This window comes from Triticum dicoccoides, chromosome 6A, assembly GCF_002162155.2.
Source record: "Triticum dicoccoides isolate Atlit2015 ecotype Zavitan chromosome 6A, WEW_v2.0, whole genome shotgun sequence".
Classification (NCBI taxonomy): domain Eukaryota; kingdom Viridiplantae; phylum Streptophyta; class Magnoliopsida; order Poales; family Poaceae; genus Triticum; species Triticum dicoccoides.
In genome coordinates this window covers 582,768,761-582,788,492 of record NC_041390.1, presented here as the reverse complement: position 1 = coordinate 582,788,492, position 19,732 = coordinate 582,768,761, and the positions used below count along the sequence as shown (strand labels likewise).

The window sequence follows — 19,732 nt, the reverse complement described above, 5'->3', positions numbered from 1 at the left end:
CACGGACGGGCTTTGACCAGTGGACCTCTCCACCCGGTTGTGTCGGGTCGGCCGAGAGGGACACCGGGGAGCAATATCCGGGCCAAACCCACAGCTAAATCCACTCCGTGTAGACCCGACGCGTCCGTTTCCCCGCTCCAAGTTCGGGCGGCGGCGCCGTCCGTGAGGGAGGCCACGCACCGGAGACGCGTACCGCCTCTTCGGACATGCCACAACACCACCCAGTTGTCAATACGTACTATATGTAAGTTAGTCAAATAATAATATTTAAGAAAACATAAAATATAGCTATGAAAAAAAAGAAAAAAATAACAAGTGGAGGGGGTGACCGGGAAGTGGATAAGGGAACTATGATAAAAAGATCGATGACGTGGTAAAAAAAGAAAAAAAATATGAAAAAAATATAGATATGAAAAAAAGAAAAAAAGGAAAAAAGGAAAAAAGAAAAAAAAACTATGCCGACGGCAAAGCCGTCGGCATAGATGCGGCATAGGGCAGATGGCCGGCGCGCTGCGGATCGATGATGTGGCATCTATGCCGACGGCAGCCGTCGGCATAGGTGGTGGTCGGTGCGCCTCGGATCGATGACGTGGTAAGGGCATCTATGCCGACGGCCTCCCGCCTCGGCCGTCGGCATAGATCGGACGCCGTTAGCCGCACGGCACGGCGGGATCGCCGGGCCCGCAACTATGCCGACGGCCAAGATATGTCGACAGCCACTGTAGACGTAAGTTTGGGTAAGCCGACGGCCTTTCTGGGCAGATTCGTAAGGTTCAAGAGCTCGGTTTGATAGACATAAACCTCAATGATTGCTAGCGTGGCTCGCCTCGCTTTTCGACGCGGAGCTCGCTGCTGTCTTTTTAGCTTCAAAACTACAGTGTGTGTGTTAGCACTACGGCTTTTCAGCACTTTTGAGCTTGAGAAATGCTTTCTGGCTTCTTCTCCACACCTTTCTTTAGCAACTCAGTTAAAGGCCTGCTGATAGCTCCATACCCCGGTACAAACCTTCAAAAGAGAGAATTCCTTATTTAACGTTTTCTTTCTCATCTAACACAAAGTTCAAACTTTGTTTCTTTTGTGATACTTACGTCCATTTTGACTACTAACAATGGTAAATGACACCTGAAAAGACGACTCTAACTTTGATGCAACTTGGGACCGGGATTAATGTGATGAACGGTTGGTGAGATGTACGCGTAGGCAAAGGAAAGCACGGCATGTATCTTTGGTGGTGCCCAACTTCTTAGCAATTGCAATTGCATGTGCATATCCTCCCTGAACGCGCAGGTGCGTGGGGCCATGAACTCTTGCCATGTGCTGATGTGAAGGAACGTTAGTATCTCGAGAGAGGCACGTGCATCGTAATTTGTATAGAACCTAAGAGAAGAATGTGTAATTGGCCTAGTAAAATCTTAATTAGTTGTAAAAAAGATACTGTAGGATAAAAATTGCTTTTTGTGCACAACAAAACCCTTATGCAATAGTTACATAAGTGTAGCATTTTTGTAAGCAAAAGCAAGCTCGAGCATGAATCAGGCCAAGGCAAATATAATCAAAGAATGCTAAAACGCTTGAGCGTCATATCGCGCGGGCGCGACAGATACCTTATCGAAGGAGGGGCATACCATGGAGCATGAGTACCGTGGGAGGAGGGGGCCGAGGGCGTCGCTCTGGTCGTCGGCGAAGGAGGCGGGGCGCTGGACCTTGATCAAGGTCGTCTCTCGTTTGGTCGTCTCGAGCCGTGACTTGGATGCTTTTGTTGGAGCCTTCCTTGATTGTATTTTTATAGCATTGTCCTGCAGGACCTGCCGAAGCAACGAGTAGAGGAGTTCTCTGCGAGGATATAAGATGCCCAGTTACAGACTTAAGGAAGGAAGACATCCAGTTTCTTACAGACCGAAGGAAGGAAGATATACAGTTGCGTGCGTACACGTACGGTTTGCTCGTGTCCACGTGAGAGGTGTACACGTTAACTGCAGAACTCGGGACGAGCCGTGCCGCAACTCCTCTAGGTAGGTGCTGCGAGAGGTGTGCAGTTCAATCAACCTGTGGTTGAGTTGGTTAGGTGGATAGTGGTATCTCCAACTCATCAGGGTTCAAATCCTGGTGCTCGTATTATTTCTGGATTTATTTCAGGAATTCCGGCGATGCGCTTCCCGTCGACCACGAAGCGCCTACGGTGACTTCGTAAATCTCAAGATGATATGCCGGCTCAGTCTTTCAGAGGTGCTCATAGGGGTAGGGTGTACGTGTGTGCGTTCATAGGGGTGAGTGTATGCGCGTATATATGAGCGCTTGTGTCTGTACTGATGCTAAAAAAAAAAAGCAACCGCGGAACCAAAATCCACGTCACATGGCCGCGACTTCGCTCACCGGCGGCCGCCAGGCGATGGCGATGGGGCTCGTCACAGTGTGCTTTCCGTCGCTCCACGCGATCGACCCGAACGTGTACTCCTTTATGCTTCCCGCGGCTCGGATAGAGAAGGTGACCTGGTACTCCTGTGTGTTGTGCGTAGTGCTGAACTGCAGCTTCTGCGGCCTCACGTCGACGCGCATGCCGGCGGGGCTGGTGACCGTGGCTCGGTACGTCGCATCCACATTGCTGCCGATGTTGCGCACCATGCGGTGCTGCGTGATGGTCTCGTTGCGCGAGGTGAACACCGCCACGAAGGCCGGGTAGTTGTGGTCTCCAACATAGCCTGAACCCGGGAGCGTCGAGCAATTGGTCGACGAGCCGTCTCTCGTGAAGACGGCAACCTCGTCAGCGGTGTAGCCGAGTGCGCACAGGAAGGTGACGTAGTCGTTCGTGCCGGCGTCGTACACGAGGCCTGGGTCAAGGGCGCGGTTGGGGTCCACGTGGCCTGCCCCGCGCGTGAACGGCGTGGACGCCTTGCCGGTGGCCATGTCTCCGATGACGTGGCCGGCGTTGTCCACGTTGTACGCGGTGGTCATCATGGCGGACTTGATCGCGGTGGTCATCATGGTGGTCATCATGCCGCTCACATGTGGGCACGCCATGGATGTGCCCGATAGAACATTGTAGTGCACTCGTCTCGTGTCGCTGTCGAGGCCCGAGGGCGAGGCGGCGCCGGTCCAAGCGGCGAGGATCTCCACGCCGGGTGCCGTGACGTCCGGCTTGAGAATCTCCGGCGCGTGGAGGTTCGGCCCGCGGCTCGAGAAGGATGCCATTCTAGGGGAAGGAGGCGTCGGGCCGATGACCGTGCCGCGGAACACGATCGTCGCGACCGGGGACGTAGTCTTGTTCTTGTACGTTTTAATCCTTTTCGCAGCGGCGAACGTGACGGTTGTTGTAGGGAAGGTGTGGGGGCTGCCGACGACCAGCTCGCCGAATTCTTTCGTGCTCGTGAGGATTGCTCCGACGCCGCCGGCGAGTTTGACAGCCTCTCCTTGCGCAACATTCAAGACGGCAGGGTCGCACAAAACGATCTTCCTGGTGACCAAGCTGGCGTTCATCTTCCCAGCTTCGCAGATTTTGGAGCCGGCGGTCCGGCCATGCACGAGCGGTATCTCGGTTGCGCCAAGCGGCGGGCCGGCGTAGGGTGAAGCGCCTGAAAAGGTATCGCTGTTGCCGAGGACGACGTCCGCCGGGAAACGGCGGTTGATGCATGGTGGACGCGCCGACGGTCAGGAACCAAGGCGCGATGTTGATGGCGGTGGACTCAGCTGGGCCGGAGTTCCCCGCCGCGGCAGAGACGATGATGCCCTTGCGGACGGCGCTGAAGGCGCCCACGGCGGTGGAGTCCATATAAAGCGGCTCCGCGTAGCCGGAGGAGCCGAACGAAGCGGAGATGACGTGGACCCCGTCGGCGATGGCCTCGTCGAACGTACGCCGCGAGGATGTCGGAGGTGGCGCATCCGTACGTGTTTCTTTACAGGAGGGAGGCGACGCGCGCGGCCGGGGCCATGCCGACCGACGGCGTCCCCTCCCCTCTTGCGTAGCGAGCCGTAGAAATTAAGCCGCGTCCGGGATTGAAACAAGCGAAGGAAGGATTGGTCAAAGCTGGTCATGCTAGCTGCTCCTGCTTGAGATGCATGCATGCATGCGTGTCGGTCCCACCCTCCATCCATCCATCCAGGGAAGGCGCGCGGTGGTCTGTCCTGGGTGGCGTGCAGTGCACGTCGCCGGCCGGCCGGCGTGTGGCCGCGCATCGACACAGCCTCCTGCATGCTCCGCCTCCCCTCCACCACCGTGGCCAAGCTCAACGAGTCCCTCCTTCCTCCCCGTCCACGCGGCCGGAGAGGACATGTCCTGCGTCGCTGCCAATCTGTTCTCTACAATATTCCTCAGACGCGCACGACTTGTTTCGGCCGACCCCAAGATCCCGTCGCCGGCCGGAGCTCCCATGCCCTCTTCCTCGTCGGTCATCTCCGACTTCCCGGCCGCCAAAGCAACATCATTTTCTCCAATTCCTCTCACTCCCAACCCATGCTCCAATTTCACCACGCCAGCGATCGACGTCCTTGGATCGGAGCCACCTCACCTGCAGGCGGCAAACCCACGCCCATCTTTGCTAGCGGCCGGAGTCAGCCTCAGTCAGCCATCGAGAAAGCTCGCTGCCAAACCTAGGCCAGGCCCGCGGTGTCGTCGCTCCCAGCTCGCCGTCATCCACAGAAACAACGGGAGACAGACCCAAACAATTCATTTCATTTTTAGCGCGCGGCGCGTTGCGCGGCTGTTGGAGATGCTCTTAGACGCTGCGGCAGGGTCGCACAAAACGATTTTCCCGGCGACCAAGCTGGCGTTCAGCTTCCCAGCTTCGCAGGTTTTCGAGCCGACGGTCCGGCCATGCACGAGCGGTGTCTCGGTAGCGCCAAGCGGCGGGCCAGCGTAGAGCGAAGCGCCAGAAAAGGTATCGCCGTTGCCGAGGACGACGTCCGCCGGGAAATGGCGGTTGATGGTGAACGCGCCGACGGTCAAGAACCAGGGCGCGATATTGTTGCCGGTGGACTCAGCTGGGCCGGAGTTCCCCGCTACGGCAGAGACGATGATGCCCTTGCGGACGGCGCTGAAGGCGCCCACGGCGGTGGAGTCCACATAAAACGGCTCCGCGTAGCCGGAGGAGCCGAATGAAGCGGAGATGACGTCGACCCCGTCGGCGATGGCCTCGTCGAACGCCGCGAGGATGTCGGAGGTTGCGCATCCGCATTTCCAGCACACTTTGTAGGAGGCTACGCGCGCGCCCGGGGCCATGCCGACGGCGTTCCCTCTGCCGTAGCCGTAGAAAGCCGCGTCCGGGACGGCAGAGCCGGCGGCGGTGGAGGCGGTGTGGGTGCCATGGCCGAGGGTGTCGAGCGGCGACTTGGACTCCTCCGTCTCGTTGATCGGGCCTCCAAGTTGAACCTCATACCCCACGTAGAAGACCTTGGCGCCGACGAGCTTGCCATTGCAGTAGGCGGAGGCGTTGAACGACGGAGCCGAGACGCAGGCACCGCGGAACTTGCCGGGCGGCGGCGGCAGCAACGGGCCCGCCGCGAACTCCGCGCGGTCGATGGGGTACACGCCGGTGTCGAGGACGCCGATGACGACGTCCGTGGCGCCGTTGGACGCTGGTAGCAAGCCCGACGATGCCGACAGGCCGAGGAAGGATGGCGTCAGCGTGGTGTGTAGCTGCTGCATCACATCGGGCACGACGGCGAGCACGGAGCGCTGGGCCGCGAGGTGCGCGGCCTGGCGACCCGTGAGGCGAGCCGCGAAGCCCGTGGCGGCGTGGGAGTAGGAATAGAGCACCCGCGGCGCCGGAAGGGACATGTCCGCCGGCATGCGGTCACGCAGGAATGAGGCGTACGCCCGGGTATTGAGCAGGCCACGGCACGGCAGCGGCGGCGCGTGCGCGCGAGCGACATGCACGATGCAGCAGGACCGCTCCTCCTCCTTTTCCCTCGCCGGCGACGCCGCGGCGGTGGCAACGATGGCGAGCTGGACGCACAGAAGCGCGAGTGGTCTGGCATCGTTGCACGGAGAGAAATACGCGGCGGCGGTGTTGTGTACTGTGAAGTACGGTGATCGGAGTCGCGAATAAGTAGGCGTCCGTCTATAATTTCATGTCCGTCAGAGTTGGCTGGATGAGTAAAGGCGTCAGATTCATCTTCGGTTGAGCCGCATCGATCGTTGTGGAGGAGCCAACAATCATGTGAGATGTTCACCGGATCCAAATCCATCGAAATTACTTAATTGTGGGTTATCTGGAAGCAGCATTCATTCATGTAGTCCTTATCCCAACCAGACGGTTTTATGCTCGTGAAACAGTAACAGTATGTTTTGCATTGCTCAGTCGGACATTTTGGCCGACTGAGATTTAATGAAGTCTGGGTTGATGTTATATTCATGAGCTCTTACATAAAGATTCATGAAAAAAAATCATTTTTATATGTTTTAATTTGACTAAGACTTTGTTAAATCTCAGTCCATGGCGATCTAACCATACCCTTAGGGTGTGTTCGGTTCGGGAACGAAGTGGAATGGAATGGAACGGTTCCATTCCACTGGAGCGGGTTGATTCCGTCCCTATGTTCGGTTAGGATAATTATGTGGAACGGAATGGCTACATTCCAGTGTTTGGTTAGGATAATGGAACGGAATGAATTTGGTTAGAAATGGAGAGATTATCTCTCGGAATTGCTACATTTAAATAGAACAATATTTTTTTATCAATAAATTATTTGAATTGTCAGCGAAAATTCAATTGTTATTATAGTTTGGACAATTTATAAATTTTGTCACTATACACAAGAAATAATTGCCATTACCATCCACCCTTCCTGGTTCAGACTCTGGCATATACGAACAATTCAGAGTTCAGACTCGCTCATGCACCAACAATTCAGAGTTCATACTCGACATTGCAACACACGCATTTGCTAATTGCAGTTTACAATCAGTAGCAAAAGTTTTCCTCCTTTTTTACTAGCAAAAGAAGATGAAGCTCTCGAACTGCACGGCGTACAGCACCAGAACAGTCAGCACGCACACCGCGGTGAACACCCCCATGGCGCAGAGGTCTGCAACGGCTTCCTTGCCGGCTCGCTCTCGGCCAAATGGGCCGCCGCCAAGCCTCTCTTCCACGCGAGCCGCCTCCGCTCGCCCACTGCTAGTCTGCTGCCGCGTTGCTGGTGCACGCCATTAGAGAGGGATAGTCAAAGCCGGAGAGGGAGAGAGGAGGGAGCGGCCGGCGGCGTCGCAGATCGAGCAGGAGAGACAAGGGGGTGGCCGCCGGCGTCACAGATCGAGGGGGAGAGACGAGGGGGGTGGCCGCCGGCGTCGCAGATCGAGTGGGGAGAGACGAGGGGGTGGCGGCGCTGAGATTGGGGGTGAGCGAGAGTCAGGGGAAAGCGTGAGACTGAGGCGTTCCGCGTCGTCCGGCCAATTCGAAGGCACGACCTGGTTCGGCATATCGACCGAATATGCCGTTCCAGGAATGAGTGGGTTCCGGTTCCTCGGGTCAACCATACACGAGAATGGTACTTCGGGACGGAACCGACCCATGCCGTCCCATTCGGTCACATAAACCAAACACATTCTTAGAAAATGGTATCTGGCTAACGCCCATGATGGCATCACGACCTTTCTCGGCCGTCTATTTCTTTGCACGGATCTCAGGGCAGAGAAGAGAGTCACGGCATATTTTTACTAGTTCGCTACACAACAAAATAAATGCAAATGATCTCATTACAAATGTTACAAATGCGTGGGCTAGCTAATTGGTTAGGGCCGTACACCTGGGAGACCTGGTTTCAAATCCTCCTCCATTTTACTCCTTTTGTAAATAAATATAAGACGTTTCTGAGACTTTACAGAGGCAATACTTTTTTAGCAGGGATGGCAAAATATGCACACAAAAATTACAATAAATCCATAGATGAAAAAATTACAATAAAAAACCTTTTCTTCACTAGGTGGCAAATCTTTTTTAGATATATGACAAAATTATTTTTCCTTTTGTCCCTTTTTTTTCAATTCATCCATGGCAAAAAAAATTGTATTTTACCATGGCAATTATAGTTTTTTGACCATGTCAAAATTATTTTTTGACTATGGCAAATTTAGTTTTTGAACTTTGGCAAAAAAGAAATTTGTGGCATGGCAAAAAATTGGAACATGGAAAATTTCATAGCATAACACAATATGCCATGGCAAAATTGCCATGGGTATAGATTTTTTTCCTTTCAAACCATTTTTCGTTTTTGTAATTATATCGTCTTGGTAGCATGGCAATTGTAAATTTTAATAGTGTTTCACATAGTCTCATGGGAATTTCACAATTTTTCGGTTTTAAAAAACGACATTTTTTTTGCAACTTACTATGCATTATTGTTTTTACATGGCAATTTTTTCAAAAAAAACAGCTAATTGGGCCTAACCCATTTTTCTGCATGTTCCATAATTTGTTGTGCCAGCTAGGGTCGCCGGGAAACTCCCCCTAGGGCAAACGAATCATTCGCCCAGGTTCCCGCAAGAGCTGTCAATCGTATCTTGTTTCATAAAAGGTGAATTGTACAACTCATAATGTCGCATCAAGATGATACAAGCACCAAGAGCATACATTCAGCCTTTGTACGAAGTAAGCACACAATAACACCGACCCATAAAGAAAAGAAAAAAGGAACATCCAAAAATTCTGTCAAAGCGAACTCAAAAATGCAGTTGCAACCGTCAACATCACCTATCACCAATGACGGGGCTCATGTCATATCGATGACACAAACGGAAATCTAGCCTGTCATTACACATGACCATTTTATTCCTCCCAAGCTTCTGTATGATGTATCTTGTAGGGCATAAACATGACATGAATAAATACCCATGTTCCCCTAAACGAATCTGAACATAGAATTTTAATTTTGTCAACTTATATTATTGACAACAATATAGCTTGTCTTTGTACAATTTGCTACTTGTGTAAGGACAACCTATGTTTGGGTGGCGTGAAGCTAACTGCCCCCAAAATCGGTACTCCGTCCGATCCATATTACTTGCCGTCAAACGGATGCATCTAGGTGTATTTAGTGCTAGATGGATCGGAGGAGTAGTTTGGTTGGAAAAATATTTCAAAAAAGGTGGCAAGTTGGTGAGCCAACTTTAAATTTTTTGGTCTGGTGATAGTTACCAGTTTTTTCATGCTACAAGAAATGACTAATTTTACCCCGTACTTGACATTTTTCAGTGTTAGTGTGTGCCTTTGTGAGTTATTCCAAAGGATGGTTTTGAGATTTAGTGGACAAAATAACTGCCATTTGATTCACTTCACGTAATGCACCATGAAGAATTCAAATGATGGTTTTAGGGCATTACTACACAGATAACTACAATGTAATACTCCCAAGAAACAATTACCTCCTCGGATCATTGTACGAAGTTGCATCAATTACCCCCGGGCAACAAATTTTACATACATATACAAAGATTACGCACAAAATAGTCAAAACCAAGCTTGCCCGATCCATATCAACTGTTTTTTTTAGTACAGATCCAATATCAACTTTAGATGCTAAATCTAACCGATATTAAGAGTTAATCATTAAAGTTAGCCATGATGGCATTTCCTCGAAAATAAAAAGTTGATATATTGAAGGTTGAAAGAGAGTTTAGAAACGAAAGCATCACTTGTCGATAAGTTGAGGGATGGAAAATGCAATTTATTTTTATTTTACTAGTAAAAAAATAGAACAGAGACCTCATCAGTGAGGGAGTGAGACTGCCTCGTGGGTCCAATCAATTTGGAGTCCTTTGAAACCTCACGACGCCAGCAAACCTCCTCCCGCCCCGCTCCGGCGCCCCCGCCTGCATGCCGCCGGCGGCCCCGCTTCCGGCGCTCCTCACCGGCCTCGCCAACCGCGCGACAACCCCAGCCGCGGCGAGGCAGCTGCACGCGCAGCTCCTCCTGCGCGGCCTCCCGCTCCCCGCCCGCGCCGCCGTCACCCTCCTTGCCGCATCCTCCTCCTCCCCGCGCTACGCCCGCGCCATCTTCGACAGCGTCCCCGCCGCCTCCGCCAACGTCTACCTCTGGACGGCAACCATCTCCTCCTACGCCAAGCACGCCTCCTCCCCCGCGCTCGCCGCCGAGGCGTTCGCTCTGTTCCGGCTCATGCTCCGGTCAGGCCCGCCACCCAACGCCTTCACCGTGAGCTCCGTGCTCAAGTCCCTCTCGACGCTCCGAGGGGTCTGCGAGGTGTGCCAGGTGCACGGGTTCTTGGTGAAGGCCGGCCTAGGCTCCTCCGTGCACGTGGGCTCTGCATTGCTCGATTCGTATGGGAATCTTGGCCTGGTGAGGGACGCAAGGAGGGTGTTCGATGAAATGCCTGCGAGGAACGTGGTGGTTGGAAACGCCATGGTAGCATGTTATGCCAGAGCAGGGGATGTGGAGGCTGCGCAGGAAATGTTCGACGGTATGGCGGAGAGGGACCTCATCTCCTGGAACACGCTCATGTCAGGGTACCTGCGGCAAGGCGATGCTGGCGTCGCGAGGAGCCTGTTTGATCAGATGCCGCAGAGGAATGTGCACAGTTGGAACATGATGGTCACCGTGTGTTCCCAGGCAGGGCTGTGGGCTGACTCAGTAGCGGTGTTCAATCGGATGCGGCTGGTGGGTTTCCACCCTGATGCTGCAACAATGGCCGTGTTGATGTCCGCATGCGCACAGCTAGGCTCCTTGTCAGTTGCAAGGCAGGCGCACGGACTTTTACACAAGGGCTGTGTCGAGATGAACTGCCATGTGCGGAATTCTTTGATCGACATGTTTGCAAAGTGCGGTTGCATTACTGAAGCTCGTTTCTTGTTTGGCGAGACACGTCTGAAGGATGTGGTGTCTTACAATGTGATGGTCACTGCTCTTGCGCAACATGGACATGGCAAAGATACACTGAAGCTTTTCAATGACATGATTGAGGAAGGATTGCGGCCTGATGCAGTGACATTTCTTGGCGTGATATCAGCTTGCGCACATGCTGGGCTAGTGGACGATGGAAAGCACTATTTTGAGTCCATGGGAACAACGTACGCAATTCAGAAATCTGCAGATCATTATGCTTGCATGGTGGATCTCTATGGCCGAGCTGGGCTTATTGAAGAAGCACACTCCTTTGTGAAGGTAATGCCGGTGAAGCCACATGCAGGTGTCTGGGGAGCATTGCTCAGTGCCTGCCGGAAGCATTGCAATGTTGATGTAGGTGAGGTCGCCGCAAGAGAACTCGTCAGGATCGAACCCATGAATGCTGGCAACTACGTTCTCCTTGCAAACACACTAGCTCGAAACCAGCGATGGGATTCGGTTGAGGATGTACGACGACTGATGAGGGGAAATGTTGTTGAAAAAGATATAGGGCTCAGCTGGGTTGAAGTAGACACTGTTGTTCATGAGTTCTTGACGGGGGATTTCAGCCACCCCAGTTTTAATCAAATTTACAACATTCTGGAGCATCTGTATCTGCAACCAACCTAAGACTAAGAATTATCACTTCTTACTGCTAAATTTCATTATACATGGCGACAGGACAACACAACTACCATGAAACATTGAAATGTATACATGCACTTTAATGAGAAGAGAGGCCTCCGAGAAGCCGAAATGTATGAGCTTAGGGTAGTTCTAATTCACAATGCCTGAAGGATTAAGATCAAGGCTATCAAGTGTAGTATCATGGAGGTAGTGTCTCAATGACAGTCTAGTTTTATATGGCAGCAGAAATAGTGCAAAAAATTAGAGAAACATGCAAACAGTGTTTTGCTCGTCTTTTCATTAAGAGGAAAAGCAAATGTATATACAAGAGTCCATAGGTTTGGTCGATGAAGGCCCCCAGTCACCACCAAGTACATGTAACCCTTTCATATTCAGGCAACACTGTACAGCACCAAAAAAAAAAAAACCTTTAGCCTGTCTCTTGTGGTGGAAAGTCCGATTAAGGTAAGCTATTTACTTTGTGTGTGTTGTGAACAATTTATGTTAGAAAAAGCGCATACAAACGTGCATAGAAAGATGGAACAAACGTACTGAACATACATAAGCTCGTTTCTTTCTTTTTCCTATGCAATTTTGCTTGTTTTATTGCAATGGGGTGCCATAACTGGCAATGCATCATAATTAAATCTTACAGATTATTTTTTGAAATTTACATAGCATACATGGTGTTTAAGATTGAAAGCATGATTTGTATTGTATTTGAGTGCTGTATGTATATATTATGTAGTCCTAGCTTTATTGTCATGAGGGTGTCAACTGGTTAGTCTTTTTCCTTGTTTTGATTACCTTGTGACAGAATGAAAACATCACCAGATCTCTGGTTTTTGTTAATGTTATCGCAGAATGCAATGTCTTCATGATCTCTACATTTTCCCCGTTCTTCAGTAAACAATAGCATATTGAACCAATGTGCGGTTTCTGTAAAGTAGAAATAAAAATATCATACCGTGAGGCTCCCTTTTAGATACCTAAAACTAATGACAATGTAGATTCCATACTGCACGAGGAATCTAAACGAGCTGATGGTTTGAATTTAAATGCCATTTTGTTAACAATTTACATGCTGAAGAATCCCTGCAATTAGTATATGAGAGGAATATTTGTCCTTCTAGTACCAAAATTTTGGAGAACATTAATGATTCCATCAGAGTTCATAATAATTGAATCTCCATTCATTCTTCTCTTTCTCATCATTCTTTTCTCCAGTCTGGCAGAAATTTGAAGAGAACAGTGAATAAGTTGATGCTTTAGAATTAAATAATGGTGTGTTTCAGTTACCTCTACTATTCCTAATGGCTGCACATGAAGTTTTTTTCTTTTCTAAATTTCGTGACTTAATGAAGAGGAGACCGAGTATCTTTGATCTTGAAGAGTCGAGCCAATCCAACCGCTTGCTCCTGCCACTCCTTTTCGGCAGTTGTTATACAGCTATGTTAACTGGCAGTTCACAAAAGGTACGTATGTCCTAAAATTTTGCAGTGGCAGCTAGATTACTATGTAACGTGTCACCATTAGAGAGCCAATGCAAACTCGTTTGCACGAATGTAGTTATCTCATCTCCAGTGATAGTTTGATATTCATTATTTCTATTCATTCACTACAGAATACAGATCGAGGTTACTATTTTTGGTTTTTGCCAGTTAACATTCTGTGCACCAGGAGTACAGGGCACTAGGCAGGCTCTAAACATAACAATCACTATCACAAAAATCAGAACCCAAGTTCTGACTCTTACTTCTTTCCTGACTTTGAAGGCCCTACACGATGAAAGCGGCATAAGACACAATGTATTTTTCACAATAGGCTTCATAGCAAAGCAGCATCCTCCTTTAACCTTATTGGGCTCACCATTTTCATAGCCTGGAACCCACAGATTAAGTGCTTGATACATAGTTGTAAGTGCAAGCAAAGAAAAGGACATGAAGCAACTAAACAAAAGAAGTCGCGGTTCCTAGATATAAGCACTACGTGATAAGATAGGGTACTGCAATGCTTAGGCTTCATCCTTGCCATAGCCTACATCCTCGTCATAGCCGACTTGACGACATCCAAGATTCTGAAGTAGTGGTAGAACAAAGAAGATTGCTCGCCCTCCAAGCCATCACGGTGGTGTCGGTTGCTCCCGGCAAGATTGTTACATGGGCTGCCCCCAATCACCAAGTCGAAGCCGCCAAATCTACCAACGTATGATGCAATTATATCAGGTGTGAGAGATTTCACATCAGCAATCTCAATCAGCGTGCCTGTCTGGGTCTGATCCCACCAACCCCTCAAAATCCTCCTATTAGCTTCACCTATCTCAACAGAAACCACTGCCCTCATGTGGATCCCAAGCCTGTGCAAAGCTACCTCTCCTCCTCCAATACCGGTGAATAAGGACAGCACACTAACACCATTAGGAAACATGTCCCTCAGCACCGACAAATGGTAAGCAACAGTATCAACATGGAATGAGTTGCCAAGAGATTTATATCTCTCTGTCTTGCCGACCCCTCTTGTGTGGTCCCTTGGGAAACCAAGTAGATATTCCACCTCATTAGGCTCCAACGGAGCAACCTTGTTTTTTCCAACCCAGACAAGATTCCATTTTCTGCACTCATCAATGACATATTTCTGAACACTTGGAGGTGGTGAATTGCCTGACCTTGCAAGAAGACTCTGGATCCGCTCGGTCGTCTTTGCACTTGCCACAGTTGTTTGCAAGCAATTGAGTTGTCTTCTCGGGTCCCAAGAAGGCCACCACTTCTTATAATGAGGAAATGCCTCAAATATGGTCTTTGGAGGCAGAGGAAGAAGAGGTGATCTGTTCTCAATTGGCAAATTATGGATGTAGCCTCTTTTCCTTGCAGCTGCAGACAAATGCATAGAATCCACAAACTCTGGTTCAATGTCATACAGAAATCTTGAAATGGTCTCCCATACACCTCTTGGAGTTCGGGCCACATTTTCATAGTAGAAAAAAGGTGGTCCAATAGCTTGTTGAGGAAGCATTCTCATCACTGATGGCCGCCTATAACCGGGCAGGTTAAATCCAACCATTGGATTTGGGAGAAGCATTGGTTCATCATCGCTACCATCCAAGGAAGATCGATTGCCATGTGCTCCACCTCCATATCGCTTCCTCTTTTTCTTGCGCTCTTCCATCAATCTTGTTTTCTTTCTCTCTCCAAAGGAATCAAAGCATCTATCCATAACCTGCCAAATGTCACAGATTTCAGTGTCCTTACATCAAATTAAAAGAGCGAAACTGTTATCGTATTCACATGTACATCAAACCACAACGCACCTGATCGTCACATAAGTTTGTGGAATGGCAATCTCCTGCAACCCGTGATGCACTGATCGAATCAACTAATACACAGTGATCAGCATCCACACCTAGGAAAATTGAAACAGGAATTTATATAGCACAAGGTGCCTTTAACATGAAAGAAGGACCGTCAAGGAAACAATTTGAAAATGAGGCATACCACATGTTGTCATAGCCATATTGGCTTCATCTTCAGAAAAGCCCATGTCTACTAATAAGTTTATCTTCTCGTCCTTCGCTGACATCTCTTTTAGAAAATCCTGCACAAAGGTACAACAACAAACCGAGATTAGAAAACACTAGTTATATCTCATTAACTTTTTAATGCCAACTATGTGACTCCTGATAGGGAAATACAACTACATAGCGACATGTATAGGGCCAGAGAAAAGAAGGGGACCTACAGCTAAATGATCAAGAAATGAATAGCACAAACTACCCAAGAATCAAGAGAAAGAAAAACTGATCAAAAATTAAATCAATGAAATCATTTAGGAACTTGACTTCTTATTCCCCGGCGCTGTTTGAAATGACGTTAATACAAAAGGTACTGTATGCATGAACACAAATGCTCATCATTTTACACTTGAGCAACTATGCACACCAGCAATATGAAGCACTGGTGCTGCTGGACTGGAATAAACTGAAGGTACATGTACAACTTTGTCGTTTCATATGATGGCACTCTGTGTTGGATGCATATCAGTGGTGAAACACAGTTATCTGGTCTCTTCATGCTGCTTGCGTGATAGAAAGTTAAAAACTGATGAATGATGATATCTGTGTATTTTCAGGAGAACATGACGATATTCCCATTCCTCCCATTTCAGGTTATCGCCTTCCTAGGCAAGATGTTTTTTTTGGCTGAGCAGGTGCAATACAAATCAAACACTACATACTGTTTCCCTGTCTGTTGTCAACTTTATGAAAACTGGTTATCACATCATATATTACATGCTGAGAATTCCAAATTAGTGACTTCGTCTATGCATTTCTAGCAGAATATTTATGGACCAAATCCATCATTTTTCTCGGCTCTAACAGGTAGATGTTGCTCTTCTTGAGGTTGATCTTAGAAGGATATTTGATGCAATTAGTGTGGTATGTGATGTTCTTTTCCAGTATTATGATTGTTTTGTGTAATTGAAAATAAAAAGAAGAATCTTGAACTATGCCATTCTACAGTGAAGAATTCTAAAATCAAGTGTTCAAACTCACAATGCAATTCTATAGTGATGAAAGGCTGGGAGCAAAATAAACAAAGCTCAAACAGAACGTAAAGGAGGTGCTCAAGGTATGCATGGCAAATACTTCCTCCGTTCCAAATTATAAGATGTTTTGGTAGTCTATAAAATATCATAACAAAACCTCTCATAATTTGAGACCGAGGTAGTATTTCACATATATCAGCATACAAATGATTTAAAAAGTTCTAGCAACATAACTAAAGATAAAGAATCATCTACCTCATCACCAGAACTATCAGAGTTGTGCTCTCTACCACCAGTATCATTGTCGTTATCCCAGTTATCGGAATCAAGATCATCATCATCATCATCTTGAACATTTGGGCAGGCGCAGCCAGAAGTAGAGCAATCACCCAATGCACCTTCATCACCTAGTGCCTGCATTTCATATCGCCTTATAACATAAGATCCTTGCCACCAAGCAGCAAAAGTATCATAAGATAAACTCACTAATAAAGCACATTGACAAATACCTTATATGTGAGAAGTAGCTCTAGCAACGCATTTACATCATTGTGCCCTGAAAGCAAAAGCCTCGGTTAAAACAGAAGGTGCAAACACAAAGAAGACAAATGAAATGACATTGGTTATTTTTAATATTACCAATCTCCTTAATGCCCTTCACAACCATCTCTTTTGGGAAACCCATTGTCACATATTCCTCGACTAAAGAAGTAGACGTTGCTTCCCCGTTGGCCCACCCGTTAGAATTCTTTAGACAGTTGCACAAACAAATATTACAATATGATCATAATAATAACAAGCCATGGCTAGCTCTTATGTTGAAATACACAACCAGTTACTACCTGACGTACCAGTGTGGACGGGCCAGGAGCATCCAAGTTCCTCAAGGCCGGAGCTGATGAGGGCGCAACCTCACCATCACTTTCCCACTCAAACTTATCATTATCATCGCTGTCGCTGGTCAAGCCCTGTGACATGAGTTAAACACACCTCGGTCAATATTAAAAGCAAACCACAAGAAAAGCAATTATAGAGAATAAAACAGCGCAGCAAAATAAGTTTATTGTGCCAGAAGCCCACAACAAACATAAGATATTGCAATTGAAATCTCCAGTGCGAAATCAGTACAATGATTCAGATCTAGAGTTCAGAACTCATCAAAAAGGAAGAGCAAAAACCATTTTTTTTATTTAACAAACTCCCCTTCACCACTGTAAAAGCAAAACATCAAGCTAATGCTCAAGAAATAACATTAGTGCAATTAGAAACAGTTTGATTTGCAGTTATGGGGATGCCTGACTAACTGAAGTGTGCTAGCTTTCAGATGCCAGGAAGAATAGTTTTCTGGACAGTAATAGGCAGAGCTATAGAAAACGTCCATTGGCAGAATACAACAGTTGAATTTTCAGCTGCAGGGATGCCTAACTGATGCAGTGCTCTAGCTTTAACAGGTCAGGAAGAACATCTCTCTTGAGACACATGATCGTTATAGTTGACAGGGATGCCTAACTGACCAGGCTGAATACATTAGTGGTATTCAGAAATCGGTGTACCCATCGCTGATCGGTTTCCACGGCGATACAACCTTAGGAAGAACTGATCTCCTAGAGACATCCAGCTTACAGCTATGTGCAATGGCGCGACACAGCCCGTTGCAGCAGAGCTATAGCAACAGAGCTAATACACAAATGGTGGCACTGGAATTAGTAACTGCAAACCGAGACAAGCTTTTGCTCGCAAAGACCAATGCGACAGTCGAAATCGCAGATGCGAAATCAGTACAAATGACTGCAGGATCTAAGTTTTTTGAGCAAATGACTGCAGCATCCTATTGGGCATAATCCCCTGATACATGATCAGACAATGACAAAAAGATTGAGGAAACCAGCCACTGCCATATGGCAGAGCCAAGAATTGTGGTTTTCCGGGGAGAACATTTAATTTAAGGTCGATATTTATCAAGGCAAATGCAAGTCCACTCAACAAGATAAATGGTCCCCAAAAGAGAACCATGAAATGCGATTACCAGGACACGAGAAAACATACTAAAAAGACTTTGAAACTATTAACAATGGTTTTAGCTTTTGATACTGAAATTGATTAGTACATCAACACAAGCAGCTTGATGAATTTCCTACAACATCACATTTGGACATTGAATTTCTAAATCCCAGTTCTAATTAGTCCCAGGTTCTATTCTAATAACACGGAGCAGAGATTAAAAAATCACCAGAATCCAAAATGAAAAGGCGAGGAATTAGTATCTGCTGCTGCTGGTGGTTGTCAGACCAGCGCCGCCGCAGCAGCAGCAGCCTTGGCGGCCTCTATCCAGTCAGCTCAACGCGCATTTGCGGGCGTGCAGCTAGGGATTCAGGATTTGAGTTTTGAGACCGAGAGGCGTGTGGGGAATTTTATTTCCCCCTCACAACTTAGCAGTCCACTAGACCATTCCAGGCGCGCAGTTCCATCCCCTTCCTCTATCTAATCGCCATCAATCGCTATATGGCTTCAAGCATATACATGTTCTCGATCGAACAGACCAGAAAACCCCCCAATATGCAGAAAAAGAATCGCACACCGAGACAGAGTGAGAAACGAAGGAATCTTTCAGAGTTTCTAGTCAATGGAAATTTAGCTAACAGTGTGTGCGCGGGAGAATCCGTCCGATGGAAATCCTCGCATACTTCCATGATCCAGAGTACGGAAAACATCGGATCAACGAGGCCACAAATTGCCAGACAAGAGAGGAAAGAGAGAGGGAGAGAGAGAGCCCACCGCCATTGTTGACGCCAGAAGATCGGCACGCCCGCTCTCACTGTCTCCCTGCCGTGAGAGGTGGGAGGAGGAAGAGGAGGACAGCCCGAGGCGGAGGGCGGCGACGGCGGGCTCGTCCGCCCCTCGCTGGCTTTCAAGACGGTGCTACTGCGGTGCGCCCGCCGGGACGTGTACTTCTGACCGGGCGCGCATGGTTTTCTACCAACGGAACTGACACTGGGGAGTACTTTGCGAGCCGTGCTGCTCTGTTTCAGACGTGGCGTGCGGCCGCGCACAAAACTGGCTGCACCGTTTTGTGCGCAGCACACATTTCAATAGATAAATAAAAGAAAAGAAAGATGGAGAGATGTGCCAAAGCGGTGATGCGTGGTGGTAGAGGTGTCGGTGGTGATAATAACCAAGTTAGACTGGTCATAGCTGTCCAACACAGTTTTAGGCTAGACCTAGCTGGATAGCTTTGACCAGTCTTTTCATATAAATATAGATATAAATTAATATTGTGTTATTTTTTAGACTTATATGATCATTGCGTATTTTTATATTTATTTTGATCATCAATCGGGCTGATAATTATGTTGGGTGCCGTAAAAATTATACATTAAAAACTTATTTGGAATACAATTTTATTTTTCTATTTCTATGGCATGTCATTAATATTTTATTAATGAAATTCATGATTTAAGTTGGTAAATCTTGGGAGTTTTCAATAGTATATCAGTGTGGTTAATACAATTACTAATATCGTAAACGGCTTTCTAAGAAGCTTGTAGTAGAATTTTTCTAATTTTGACTCATAACATTTCATATAGAACATTAATATAGGGTGGCAGTCGCGCTACATGCTACAAGCGTGACGCGCCAAGCATTAACATAAGAATCAGGGACGCCCCCTCGAGCATGGTGGCGAAATGGCAAAGGCATCAAACGTGAATCATCGACACATATTATGTCATTATATGGGA

The 19,732-nt window shown here is 47.8% G+C and overlaps 2 protein-coding genes across 3 annotated transcripts; both read right to left on the bottom strand.

Annotated features, from left to right (window-relative positions):
• Positions 1 to 2,349: 2,349 nt before the first annotated feature.
• On the bottom strand, positions 2,350 to 5,797 carry LOC119314332 (subtilisin-like protease SBT1.4). The gene is made up of 2 exons (XM_037589066.1): positions 4,696 to 5,797; positions 2,350 to 3,404 (listed from the first exon to the last, which is right to left on the bottom strand). Exons 1-2 carry the CDS (start codon positions 5,780 to 5,782, stop codon positions 2,350 to 2,352), a joined length of 2,142 nt encoding a protein of 713 aa, XP_037444963.1. The 5' UTR covers positions 5,783 to 5,797.
• A 7,442-nt stretch (positions 5,798 to 13,239) lies between these two features.
• LOC119318134 (DNA (cytosine-5)-methyltransferase DRM2-like) lies at positions 13,240 to 18,958 on the bottom strand. Of its 2 annotated transcripts, none has more exons than XM_037592654.1 (8): positions 18,771 to 18,958; positions 16,838 to 16,963; positions 16,635 to 16,743; positions 16,505 to 16,551; positions 16,251 to 16,409; positions 14,945 to 15,044; positions 14,761 to 14,852; positions 13,240 to 14,669 (listed from the first exon to the last, which is right to left on the bottom strand). In XM_037592654.1, exons 1-8 carry the CDS (start codon positions 18,774 to 18,776, stop codon positions 13,491 to 13,493), a joined length of 1,818 nt encoding a protein of 605 aa, XP_037448551.1. In that variant the 5' UTR covers positions 18,777 to 18,958; the 3' UTR covers positions 13,240 to 13,490. The 2 variants fall into 2 exon arrangements, with proteins under 2 accessions (XP_037448551.1, XP_037448552.1); XM_037592655.1 differs by having other exon boundaries at positions 16,847 to 16,963.
• Positions 18,959 to 19,732: the final 774 nt, after the last annotated feature.

Excerpts from the sequence above, each read along its gene's own strand:
- LOC119314332 (XM_037589066.1), bottom strand. The coding sequence starts at position 5,782 with ATGCCGGCGGACATGTCCCTTCCGGCGCCGCGGGTGCTCTATTCCTAC. Across the intron at positions 3,405-4,695 it reads GTCTAAGAGCATCTCCAACA|AGGCTGTCAAACTCGCCGGC; the intron begins GCCGCGCAACGC and ends TTGCGCAAGGAG.
- LOC119318134 (XM_037592654.1), bottom strand. Across the intron at positions 16,744-16,837 it reads CGTCCACACTGGTACGTCAG|AATTCTAACGGGTGGGCCAA; the intron begins GTAGTAACTGGT and ends AACTGTCTAAAG. Across the intron at positions 16,552-16,634 it reads GAAGGGCATTAAGGAGATTG|GGCACAATGATGTAAATGCG; the intron begins GTAATATTAAAA and ends TTTTGCTTTCAG.